This window comes from Salmo salar, chromosome ssa01 (assembly GCF_905237065.1).
Source record: "Salmo salar chromosome ssa01, Ssal_v3.1, whole genome shotgun sequence".
Classification (NCBI taxonomy): Eukaryota; Metazoa; Chordata; class Actinopteri; order Salmoniformes; family Salmonidae; genus Salmo; species Salmo salar.
The window spans coordinates 53821996-53834832 of record NC_059442.1 but is presented as its reverse complement, the minus strand read 5'-3'; the positions used below and the strand labels follow the sequence as shown (position 1 = coordinate 53834832).

Here is a 12837-nt window from a genome sequence, read left to right as displayed (position 1 = left end):
GCTAAATGTTAATGTCAAAGATCAGCTACAGTGCAGCAAGGTGGCTAAAAACATGCCTGACCTTATGTGGGCATTCAAGAAGACAGAGTGTTATGAGAAAATGAAATGTGAAAGCCCAATGACTCACTAAACTCAGCTCTGCTCAAATAGGAAACTACTGTAGAATGTTAGATAACAAAGAAAGTAAACAGTCAAATGAAAAACATATCCTTGGAATGCAAGTACTGTTTAGCTAGCAATTATCCCTACAAATTAGGAAAGCTCTGTGTTTCATATCAATCAACAAAAGGCAAATACATATGTACCGAGCTTTATAGCTGCCTATAAAACAGTCCAATTAGTCTTTGACTGGCTCTCCATGAGACCTGGGTTCAAAAACTTTGAGTATTTGCTTCAGTCTTCCTGGAGTGCCATATGGGAGGGGTTTTACTATGTTGGGACTATTCAATTGGTGCCATTGCATCAGGCAAGCTCAGTCAATTACAGATAAAAGTATTTGAAAAGATTGCAAATGGTATTTGAACCCAGGTCTGCTTTCCACCTCTCCCTCCGTCTTCCTCCCTGTCTATCTGGAAGACTTGAGAAGTTTACTTTTTCTCTCCCTCCTGTCTTGTTTTCGTGTATGGTATGCTCCATTGTTGTGCGTTTCTCCTGTACTTTACAGCCCACTTCCAGTGCAGCGAGCAGAGAGGCTTTGTTTCTGCCCAGCAGTGACGTAATGGGCTGGAAAATGAGAGCCTTTTTTGTTGGGGGGAAATTAGTGCCATACATTACTAAGTAGCCGGTGCCGTGATGAAGGGGAGAATGCCAGACAGATTCCTCACGAACACAACAGATTTCTCCTCAGTCTCTCTTCAATTTACTCTTGTTTTCACTTCATGAAAAATGGCCAAATGTACATTGTGAAATGAAATAAGCTTGTTTTTTTAGGGTATTTTCAGGGTATAGACTGCAGTAAGATTAAAATGTAATATGCAGTGCCATTATGATTGTTTACTTGTTATGCATATCAACAGCAGATCAACAGTATATGATAACTTAGTAATAACAAAGCAAAGTGTCACATATGATGTCATCGGGAAATCAAGGTTTATGGTGGATCATGGTGACAAGGATATTGATACCATGTCTTGTGACAGGTGGCCAAAGACCCTGGCAGGGTTATTGGCCTTCCTGCCCTGTGCTCCATCTACATTTGGATCTGCCCCACACCCTTCCGGTGCCTCTTCACACCACCTCACTCAGAGGGAGAAGAAGGCCTGGCGACGCTGTGACCGGGCAGGCCAGTGGGCAGAGGACGACTATACCCAGTGCCCGTATGCCAGCGAGGTGACCCGTGTACTGCACGAGCTCACCCAGGTAGGACAGCAATTCACTCCGCAAATCTCACCTTTAACCCAGGAGAGTCAGGCACGGAACTCTCACCTTACATCCACATTATTATCTGAAACATCGATTTCCGGCTTTTTCTCACTAGCAGAAACAAAGCGAGACAAGGGGGGGGGTTGAAAACTGAACAATCTTCAATTATAATGTCCGTGCTTAGCATTTTGAAATGTTATTTAAGGTAATATCTTGCTTAATTTATGCCCATATGCATATATGAAATGCATCAAAATCCAAGTGATCTAGTCTCTTCTAACCCAACCACTGTTCTGTTTCCAGATGACCATCAACACCAGTAATGCCCAGCCGTTAGCCCAGCAGCTGGTAGCCTTCACCAGCAGGGCAGGGGACTTCAGCGATGTGATGGATGTCGTCTTTGTCACACACCTGGTGGAGAGGCTGACTCGCCTAGTGGGCCAGCGCAGAGACGTACGTATGATAGCAGCACTTATCTGCTGCTCACACACACAGAAGGTTGCACGCACGCACTCACGTACACACACACACACACACACACACCTATGCGCGCTCACGCACAAACACACAAATAACAAACACACACAGCACTTAGCCTTAGCATCCATCCAGCAGTCCACTAAAACGTTATAATGTGTTTGATCACACACTCTAAGTTCAAGGAATGATACAATGAAGAACCCAAGCTGTTTTCTTTGGACGAGCGGTTTATAGTCCAATGAAAGGAACATATGAATGGCTGTCTCGTTTTGCTCCGGTAGCTGGCTAGTCTACTCCAGCCCCATAAATGCTAGACTTTGGGTGCTAATTTCGCTGAGATGTCATCAGTGCGTCAACTTGGTATCATGCCATTTGAAGGGAAACTATACAGTGCCTTGCAATTATGTAAAATTGTGGACGACTAATGAAATACAGAAATATTTAATTTACATAAGTATTCACAGCCTGAGTCAATACTTTGTAGAAGCACCTTTGGCAGTGATTACAGCTGTCGTTCTGGGTACGTTTCCACACTTTTTTCCACATTTTTCCACACCTGGATTGTGCAACATTTGTCCATTATTCTTTTCATAATTCAACAAGCTCTGTCAAATTGGTTGTTGATCATTGCTAGACAACTATTTTCAGGTCTTGCCATAGATTTTCACGAGTCAAAACTGTAACTCGTCCGCTCAGGAACATTCACGGTCTTCTTGGTAAGCAACTCCAGTGTATATTTGGCCTTGTGTTTTAGGGTATTGTCCTGCTGAAAGGTGAATTTATCTCCCAGTGTCTGGTGGAAAGCAGATAATAACAGGTTGTCCTCTAAGATTTTGTCGGTGCTTAGCTCCATACCGTTTAGTTTTTTACTAAACAACTCCCCAGTCCTCACAAGCATACCCATAACATGATGGTACAGAGATGATGTAGTCAATCAAAAATCATATTAAACACTATTATTGCACACAGAGTGAGTCCATGCAATTTACAGTGCATTCAGAAAGTACTCACACCCCTTGACTTTTTCCACATTTTGTTACGCTACAGACTTATTCTAAAATGTATCATCAATTTACACACAATACCCCATAATGACAAAGCAAAATCAGGTTTTTAGACATTTTTGGGAATGTATATAGAAAAACCCCTGAAATATCACATTTACATAAATATTCAGATCCTTTACTCTGTACTTTGTTGAAGCACCTTTGGCAGCGATTACAGCCTCGAGTCTTCTTTGGTATGACGCTACAAGCTTGGCACACCTGTATTTGGGGAGTTTCTCCCATTCTTCTCTGCAGATCCTCTCAAGCTCTGTCAGGTTGGATGGGGAACGTCACTGCACAGCTATTTTCAGGTCTCACCAGAGATGTTCATTCGGGTTCAAGTCTGGGCTCTGACTGGGCCACTCAAGGACATCCAGAGACTTGTCCCGAAGCCACACCTGCGTTGTGTCGCTTAGGGTTGTTGTCCTTTTGGAAGGTGAACCTTCGCCCCAGTCTGAGGCCCTGAGCTCTCTGGAGCAGGTTTTCATCAAGGATCTCTCTGTACTTTGCTCCATTCATCTTTTCCTCGATCCTGACTGGTCTCCCAGTCCCTGCCACTGGAAAACATCCCCACAGCATTATGCTGCCACTACCATACTTCACCATGGTGCCAGGTTTCTTCCAGACATGACGCTTGGCATTCAGGCCAAGGACTTCAATCTTGGTTTCATCAGACCAGAGAATCTTGTTTCTCATGGTCAGAGTCCTTTAGGTGCCTTTTGGCAAATTCCAAGCGGGCTCCCATGCGCCTTTTACTGAGGAGTGGCTTATGTCTGGCCACTCTACCATAAAGGCCTGATTGGTGGATAACTGCCGAGATGGTTGTCCTTCTGGAAGTTTCTCCCATCTCCACAGAGGAACTCTGGAGCTTTGTCAGAGTGACCATCGGGTTCTTGGTCACCTCCCTGACCAAGGCCCTTCTCCCCCAATATCTCAGTTTGCCTGGCGGCCAGCTCTAGGAAGAGTCTTGGTGGTTCCAAACTTCTTCCATTTAATAATGATGGAGGCCGCTGTGTTCTTGGGGACCTTCAATGCTGCAGACATTTGTTGGTACCCTTCTCCAGATCTGTGCCTCAATACAATCCTGTCTCGGAGCTCTACGGACAATTTCTTCAACCTCATGACTTGTGGGACCTTATATAGACGTGTGTGCCTTTCCGAATCATGTTCAATCAAGACCATAGGTGAACTCCATTCCAAGTGTAGTAACACCTCCAGGGCTATCAATGGAAACAGGATGCACCTGAGCTCAATTTCCTGTTTCATAGCAAAGGGTTTGAATACGTCAGTTTCTTAATTTTTTTCTAAAAACCTGTTTTCGCTTTGTCATTATGGGGTATTGTGTATAGATTGTGTGAAATTTCAGCCACGCCCTTTGCTGACAGGTGTATAAAATCGAGCACACAGCCTTGCAACCTCCGTGGAGAAACATTGGCAGTAGAATGGCCATCAAATTTCGTCCCTGGTAAAGCTGCCCGGGTCAACTGTAAGGGCTGTTATTGTGAAGTGGAAACATCTAGGAGCAACAACGGCTCAGCCGCAAAGTGGTAGACCACACAAGTTCAGAGACCAAGACTGGCGAGTGCTGATGTGCGTAGCGCGTAAAAATTGTCTGTCCTCTTTTGCGACACTCACTACAGAGTTCCAAACTGCCTCTGGAAGCAGCGTCAGCGGAAGAGCTGTTCGTCGGGAGCTTCATGAAATGGGTTTCCAAGACTGAGCAGCCGCACACAAGCCTAAGATAAAAATGTGCAATGCCTAGCATCTGCTGGAGTGGTGTAAATCTTGCTGCCATTGGACTCTGTAGTAGTGGAAACGTGTTCTCTGGCGTGATGAATCATGCTTCACCATTTGGCAGTTCGACTGACGAATCTGGGTTTGGCAGATGCCAGGAAAATGCTACCTGCCCCAATGCAGTGCAAGCTGTAAAGTTTGGTGGAGGAGGAATAATGGTCTCGGGCTGTTTTTCATGGATCAGGCTAGGCCCCTTAGTTCCAGTAAAGGGAAATCTTAATGCTACAGCATACAATGACATTCTAGACGATTTTTCCAACTTTGTGGCAACCGTTTGGGTAAGGCACTTTCCTGTTTCAGCATGACAATGCTCCCTTGCACAAAGTGAGGTCCATACAGAAATGGTTTGTCGAGATCGGTGTGGAAGAACTTGACTGGCCTGCACAGAGCCCTGACCTCAACCCCATCAAACACCTTTGGGATGAATTGGAACGCCAACTGCGAGCCAGGCCTAATCGCCCCCAACATCAGCGCCCAACCTCACTAATGCTCTTGGGGCTGAATGGAAGCAAGTCCCCGCAGCAATGCTCCGACATCTAGTGGAAAGCCTTCCCAGAAGAGTGGAGACTGTTATAGCAGCAAAGGGGTGACCAACTCCATATTAATGCCTATGATTTTGAAATTAGATGTTCGACGATGTGGTATTGTGTGTAGGCCACGCTGTATGAAACTGATCAGTCGGTAGCTTAAATGGAAGTAGCAGCAGATTCACATATATCCCGATTTGAGAAACTGTACTTTATGCTTCATGTACTCACAGTTCAGGAGTAAAGGCGTCTTATCCTGCCACCATACAGCCTATACTAGCCTTCAATATATTTTGAAAAGCGGTGCACTTTACATCTTACTTTTTTTCTTGGTTGTGACAATAATGCACCTGAGAGGTGTGGTGATTAAGAGATAATACCCCCTTAACCAATTCAAAATGTCTTTCCTCTATACGATTTAAGACAACTACAGGGTCTGGGCACACAGGTCAGAGGAGTGTGTTGGAATTGTAATTGGCTTTTTCTGTGAGAAGATCATTATTTGGAGCTCTCATCTCCGAGCCACTTGCCATAGGTTAAACACAGTCATACTAGAAAACCTACCAACACTTGGATTCCCAGATACACAATGATTAATGCCAACCCAATCTCTCCACAGAACAGTTAGATTAAAAAACTCTGACGTTGATGTAAATAGTTCAACTGTCATCACAATGAAGTGATTATGCCCCATTGGAGCCGCTAATCTAAATTAAATCTTTATATAATGAATAAAGTCACCATCACCACCCTCAGCAATCCGTTTTGGTATAATAAATGGCTTTTCTTTAGTGGATGTGATAGATGTTAATGACAGATCTACTTTCTCTCTACCTGAATCATGTAGCTAGGGGACTATATCTCTGACATAGCCAGTAACATGATGCTGGTGGAGGAACACATCCTGTGGATGGCTCAGAACGAGGCCAGGGCATGTACTCGCATCGTCCAGTGTGTGGAACGCATCGCCGACCTGGCTCTCACCATAGACACACAGGTCATATCAAAGGTAGGTAGACAAACATCAAATGCACTTAAATGTCTATAAATTACATTTTAACCCCTTAAAGGATACAGGTGTTGGATCTGACCAGTATTGTCTCAGCAAAAGAATCCTGCAGCAATAGGATTTTAACGTTTAGTCCATTCACACTTTTCCGCAGATGTAATGTTGCTTGATCGTGGTTAGGCTTTTAGCTGGTCAAAATTAGGCTTCATGAAAAGTGCAGTACTGTTAATGTAGCCGTGTGTTAGTGCGGGTGTTCAATGAATTTCTGTAATTCCTGCAACCCCGGGAAAATTCTCAGCGACAACAGAGTGATCAAATTAAGATCCAATATCTGCACCTTATAAAGTGTTACCAAGATTGGTTTCAGAATCAAAGCTAGTTCATCATTATTTTAGTCTCACAACTCAGCATGAGCAGCACTTTGGTTTTGTTTCGTCAACATCTTTTTTTTTTGGTTGATTCAACACAAAATGACAATTTCAATGATCAGCAATTTCTGTTCAGACCCGGAGGATAACCTCACTCCACCCTCCCTATCACTCTGTCTCCATCCAGGTGTCTCCTAACATAGCCCTGGAGGCCTTTTTGATCAGGCCGTCTAACTTCCAGGGTCTTTCGTGTACGGCAGGACAGAGAGCTCCCCTTCCACCCCTCTCTAGTCAGAGGGCCGATGGGGACCAGGATGCCATCGGGGACCTGCTGCTCAACTTCAAATGTCACCCGGTCAACGGCAGCGGCTCCCCTGCCAGCCAACTCCGCAAGGTACACTACATAGAAATAGAATGGCTTGATAATAAAGCACACTCTGAATGATGAAATTCCTGCTTTTACTCCCTGGTTAATGGGTATAGCATCCACTCAATATTGCCGCTGGTCCCCCTATTAAAGACTGTTGACATGAATGCGGATGTCTGTTCTAGGAATTATACTGTACTTCTATGGTACAGTAAGAGTTAATCACAGATTGGACATTTATTTCTGTCCAAAAGTTTCTCTGTCTATATTTTTGTTCATAATGCAGCTTATTATGGTAAATAATGAAATGCACCCACTGCTCGTTGTGGAAGAATAACAGGGCAGGGCTCCTGTCTGGCAGAGTTGATGGTGTCTATTACTCTCCATAAATTGACATCCTGTTTTGGTGCCATGGCATGGTGTAAATCAGCCGTGATAGGCTGCGCTGTAAAGTGGGAGGAGTGGGGATTGGTGGGGTAGTTTTGAAGTCAGAGTATGCAGGCCATTCCCCCCTGATGGATACTGTGGCCTTGTATCCCTGTCACACTAAATCACTGTTATCCTGTCATAACGGCTGCTGGCCCATCCCAATTGACAGATGACAGCTTACGGTCTACAGATGCAGACAGGGAAAAACACTCCTCTGGCATTGAAGGGGCATTGTTTTGCAATATTTCAGTAGGTAGTTATACCCTTCAGCTACTGTGTGTGTGTGCGCGTGCGGATGTGTGTCTGCGTGTTTCTGTGTGTTTGTTAACTATGTCCTATTCAGATTAGATTAGCCAGTCTACTGTGTTCAGCTATTATTTAGCTTGGTCGGAGGGCCCAGTGCAGCTATGCAGGGTTCTGAGATAAAATAGCCATGGGGAGAAAAGCAACATAGTCCTTTAATGACTAAGCTGTCCCTTTGTGATTATCAATGACAGAGGTTGAGAGTATGACAAGGCTTATAGAAGTGAACAAATTCCAAACCAAACCTGTGTGGCTTGATAGACAGGGAGTGATTGTCATTGATTGTGAGGGGCACTCAGAGCAGTAGTGAGGCTACTTAGGGTGGGGGATGCTGCCAGCCAGCCATCTCTCAGCCCTCTCTCTCTCAGCCCTCTCTCTCTCTCTCTCTCTCTCTCAGAGCCCTCTCTCTCTCAGAGCCCTCTCTCTCTCTCAGCCCTCTCTCACTCTCAGACCTCTCACTCTCAGACCTCTCACTCTCAGACCTCTCACTCTCAGACCTCTCTCAGCCCTCTTTCTCAGCTCTCTCTCTCTTTCTCTCTGTCTCTCTCTCTGCCTCTCTCTCCGAACTAGACTTTTTTAAACCCTGGCACTGGACTCTTCCTTGCTCTCCTCTGCTCTGGGAGTACAACCCTCCGACGTGGCACTGCATATGCGAAGGCCCCTCCAATTACTGCTGATCTGGCACAGCCTCACAGGCCCTTTCTCACTTCACTATAACAGCCGCCCTGGCAGCCCCTCACATCCACTGTTTAGAGGGCGCTTTTCCACTCCAGTAATTTCTCATGTAGGCATCTGGTAGGATTGTTTTGTGCATAGGAATGCCATTTACAGGATTAGAATAGGAATCCTGGAGAAATCAGTTTACTGTTATTGGGTTATTTTCTTGTGGAAAACAATGGCAGTCAACCAGGAATAACTGCAATATGCTATTGCTACATGACAATAGCAATTGTTTGTGTCTCTCACCAAATGAGGGATGAAAGTGCTGGACAGCTAGTCATCCTGATGTAGACAACAGTTATGTTGGGATTCCCCCCTTTGAATTCCAATATGGTGGGTACTGGCACGTCCCTAGGCAAGGCTTCTCCCATTGAGGGGCAATTCAACTTCTGGGTGTAGTGCCTCCCGGTGGCTGGAGGTGTAGGTGCAGGGGAGTTGCAGGGCTCAGCGGTTCCCTTTGATTGTCCCACTGCTCAGTAAAACCGACTCAGACCTCCAACATCCTTTAGGAGGAGAGGCTGCTTCCACTCATATCACCGTTCCCATCCCTCCTTTCCGCAGTATATTGTCTCATGCATAGAACACCGCACGTTTGGATTAATTGTAGAACACCCCCTTTCTGTGCTGTGGTTAGTTCAGTGTACTCTGCTGGTGTTTAACTGTAGAACCACTAAAGCAGTAATTTTTACTGCTCGTGATTATTTATTTTTGATTTTTTTCCTCTGCCATTTTTTAGCTCATGCCGCCCTCCGTCCTTGACTTTTCCTAACTAAGTCTATATAACACACTGCTATTGTCAATTTCACACATATTTTCACACCAATTTCATACACATAACAACAGTTTTAATAAATGAAGTAAAGGATCATAGGGAGAATGGGTAAGTTAATGAGCGAGGAGAAGCGAAAGAAGTGTAATCACCAATTGTGAATGAAGAACACGTCAGGCCTCAGCCGGATCGCCAGGTTTTTACGCCCAGCCAGCGCGTCAGGCTGCTGCGCGTCTGCCGGATCATCGGACTCCCACGCCTCAGCGGATCAACAGGCTTTTACGCCTCAGCCGGATTGTCGGGCTCCTATACCTCAGCCGGCTTGCCAGGCTCCCATGCCTCTGCCGGTTCGTCGGGAGTTTACGCCCGGCCGGCTTGTCCAGCACCCGTGCCTCAGCCGGGGGCCTGTTACCTGTCTGTTCTTCATTAAAATTTTCAACTCCCTGTACCTGCTTCCCATCTCCAGCGTCGGTCCTTACAAATGGGTGAAGATGCACACAAGCACGAGCTGACAATAATTTACTATTTTTGACTGCTGTCATATCAACAGTTATACGTTATAATGCAATTGCTATTGCTTTTTTGCCAAGTTTCACTATTTATCAAGGTGACTTGCCGCTTATAATGATGTTTACATGCTGACCACACCGCTCGCGTTGCAAAATAAATTTACACATACAGTACCAGTCAAAAGTTTGGACACATCTACTCATTCAAGGGTTTTACTTTATTTTTACTATTTTCTACATTGTAGAATCATGTAGTAACCAAAAAAGTGTTAAACAAATCAAAATATATTTTAGATTTTAGATCCTTCAAATAGGCACCATTTGCCTTGATGATAGCTTTGCACACTGTTGGCATTCTCTCAACCAGCTTCATGAGGAATGCTTTTCCAACAGTCTTGAAGGAGTTCACAGATATGCTGAGCACTTGTTGGCTGCTTTTCCTTCACTCTGCAGTCCAACTCATCCCAAACCATCTCAATTGGGTTGATGTTGGGTGATTGTGGAGGCCAGGTCGTCTGATGCAGCACCATCACACTCCATCTTGGTCAAATAGACCTTACACAGCCTGGAGGTGTGTTTTGGTTCATTGTCCTGTTGAAGAACAAATGATAGTCCCACTAAGCGCAAACCAGATGGGATGACATACCGCTGCAGAATACTGTGGTAGCCATGCTGGTTAAGTGTGCCTTGAATTCTAAATAAATCACTGACAGTGTCAACAGCAAAGCACCATCACACCTCCTTCTCCATGCTTCACGGTGGGAACCACACATGCGGATGTCATCCGTTCACCAACTCTGCGTCTCACAAAGACATGGCAATTGGAACCAAACATCTCAAATTTGGACTCATCACACCCAAGGACAGATTTCCACAGTGATCACAGATGATTCACACAGTGTCTTCTGAACAGTTGATATTGAGATGTGTCTGTTACTTGAACTCTGTGAAACATTTATTTGGACTACAATCTGAGGTGCAGTTAACTCTAATGAACTTGTCCTCTGCAACAGAGGTAACTCTGGTTCTTCCCGTCCTGTGGCAGTCCTCATGAGAGCCAGTTTTATCATAGCGCTTGATAGTTTTTACGACTGCACTTGAAGAAACTTTCAAAGTTCTTGCAATTTTCCACATTGACTGAACTTCATGTCTTAAAGTAATGATGGACTGTCGTTTCTCTTTGCTTATTTGAGCTGTTCTTGCCATAATATGGAGCCAGCCCTATTTGGTAAAAGACCATATTCTGTATACCACCCCTGCCTTGTCCCAACACAACTGATTAGCTCAAACACATTAAGAAGGATAGAAATTCCACAAATTAACTTTTAACAAGGCACAGCTGTTAATTGAAATGCATTCCAGGTGACTACTTCATGAAACTGGTTGAGAGAATGCCAAGAGTGTGCAAAACTGTCATCGAGGCAAAGGGTGGCTACTATATTTTGCTTTGTTTATCACTTTTTTGGTTACTACATGATTCCATGTGTGTTATTTCATAGTTTTGATGTTTTCACTGTTGTTCTACAATGTAGAAAATAGTAAAAATAAAGAAAAACCCTTGAATGAGTAGGTGTGTCCAAACTTTTGACTGGTACTGTAGATGTTATTCAATCATTGCACCCATACTGCTCGCGGGCGTCAACGAGCATCTGTGTAGCCAGGCACTAAAATAGAACTTGGTTTTGTCTGTGACGCTTGACTCGCTGCATGTCCCGCCTCTCCCATTACCTCATTGGTTTTTAGGAGCATATACCCACGTGCCATCTCCTCATTGGTTTTTAGGAGCATATACCCACATGGGTGATTAAAAGATGAACTGAGGTCCACAGCCCAGTTGGTAGTGGTAATGGACCTTAAAGTTGGTTGCCAACTGCTATATAAAGTCAAAAGAAGATGAAGAATCCTGAAGGAGGAGAGATTACTAGAAATGAACTCGGTTTACCCTTTTATCTGTGGATTAGTTGTCAGAGTAGAGGACCTTGTGCATTTCAGGTAAAATAACAACCCAATGTTTTTATCCCAGGACAAATTAGCCAGCAACAGCAAGCTAACTAGCTAAATTTCCATAAATGTTTAATGCTTTTCGACCTGTCCTCTATTTGTTTTGATATTTCAACGTGCGTGTCCTGATTGCGTCTGGTGTGGGTGGACAAAATCAACATGCGCACGATGGCGGTCTGGTCAGCATGTTAGGCTACTGATGTTTTCATAATTTGACCGAGTGTCTTTTGACCGTACTTCTTGGTGGTTGGGATATTTTTATTTGATTTTGTCATTGTAAAAACAAGCTGTTCCCATGTTCCAACGCATATGCTTTCTGTTTCATAGTATTAACAAAGGCACTCCACAAAAATGTTTTATTGAACATATAGCCTACAGTAACATAAACTAATGAAAATGCTATTGTGCTATTTGAAATGAAGTACAAATTATATTCTAATGTTACCCAAGGCCTTCACAAACAAATGATTATTTTTGCTATAGCATATATGAAATATATGAATTACTCTGTTAGAATGTTTCTGTCAGATTGACTGCTCTTTAGCTTGAAGGGGGGTCCATCAACGCCCAGCTGTTCTAGTGTTAAGCCATAGTGCTTTTTTATCCACCGCTCTCTGAGTGTCTGATCTCCTCTCTCTCACTAGCTGTGTCTCATGCACGTTTAGTGCTGTGCCAGGTTAAACTGAACTATGGCACAAAGCCCATGCACATCCAAACGAGAGGCATAGCGTCAGCATTGCACTACGCATGCATGCGCACAGACACACACACACATGCTAGATGCCAGACCACAGCCACCAGCTCCATCCAACACAAATGGTTTCAAATGTCTGGCTGGTTGCTAATTGGGTTGGATAACAGTGAAGTAGGAGGACTCTGGTTTGTGGATTTCCTCAAAAGAATTCCACTCAAAGACCACACACTCCCCCCCCCATACCACTCTGCCAAGCTGCACAGTTAGTTTTTGCCTTTTTACTTCCAACAGAATGTCTAATAACAGAATATCAGGTGCATCATACAGTATCGTATAGAGTCTGCCAATAAACTACTGTACTATTTCATATGAAAACACAAAAATGGCTATAATCATGCATTTAGTTTAATTTCAAACAGTTTGCATGCCTAATAGAGATTAGTTTTAGAGAGGAGAAAC

The 12837-nt window shown here is 44.1% G+C and overlaps 1 protein-coding gene across 2 annotated transcripts in view; it reads left to right on the top strand.

The window, feature by feature from the left end:
* The window catches only part of LOC106604940 (adhesion G protein-coupled receptor A3), a 286173-nt gene that overhangs the window by 109584 nt on the left and 163752 nt on the right, over window positions 1-12837 (top strand). For both annotated transcript variants that reach the window (XM_014200102.2, XM_014200092.2), the window contains exons 9-12: window positions 1140-1359; window positions 1666-1815; window positions 6057-6218; window positions 6774-6980. In XM_014200102.2, coding sequence (XP_014055577.2) covers window positions 1140-1359; window positions 1666-1815; window positions 6057-6218; window positions 6774-6980 — 739 coding nt within the window. The remainder of the gene's footprint in view (window positions 1-1139; window positions 1360-1665; window positions 1816-6056; window positions 6219-6773; window positions 6981-12837) is intronic.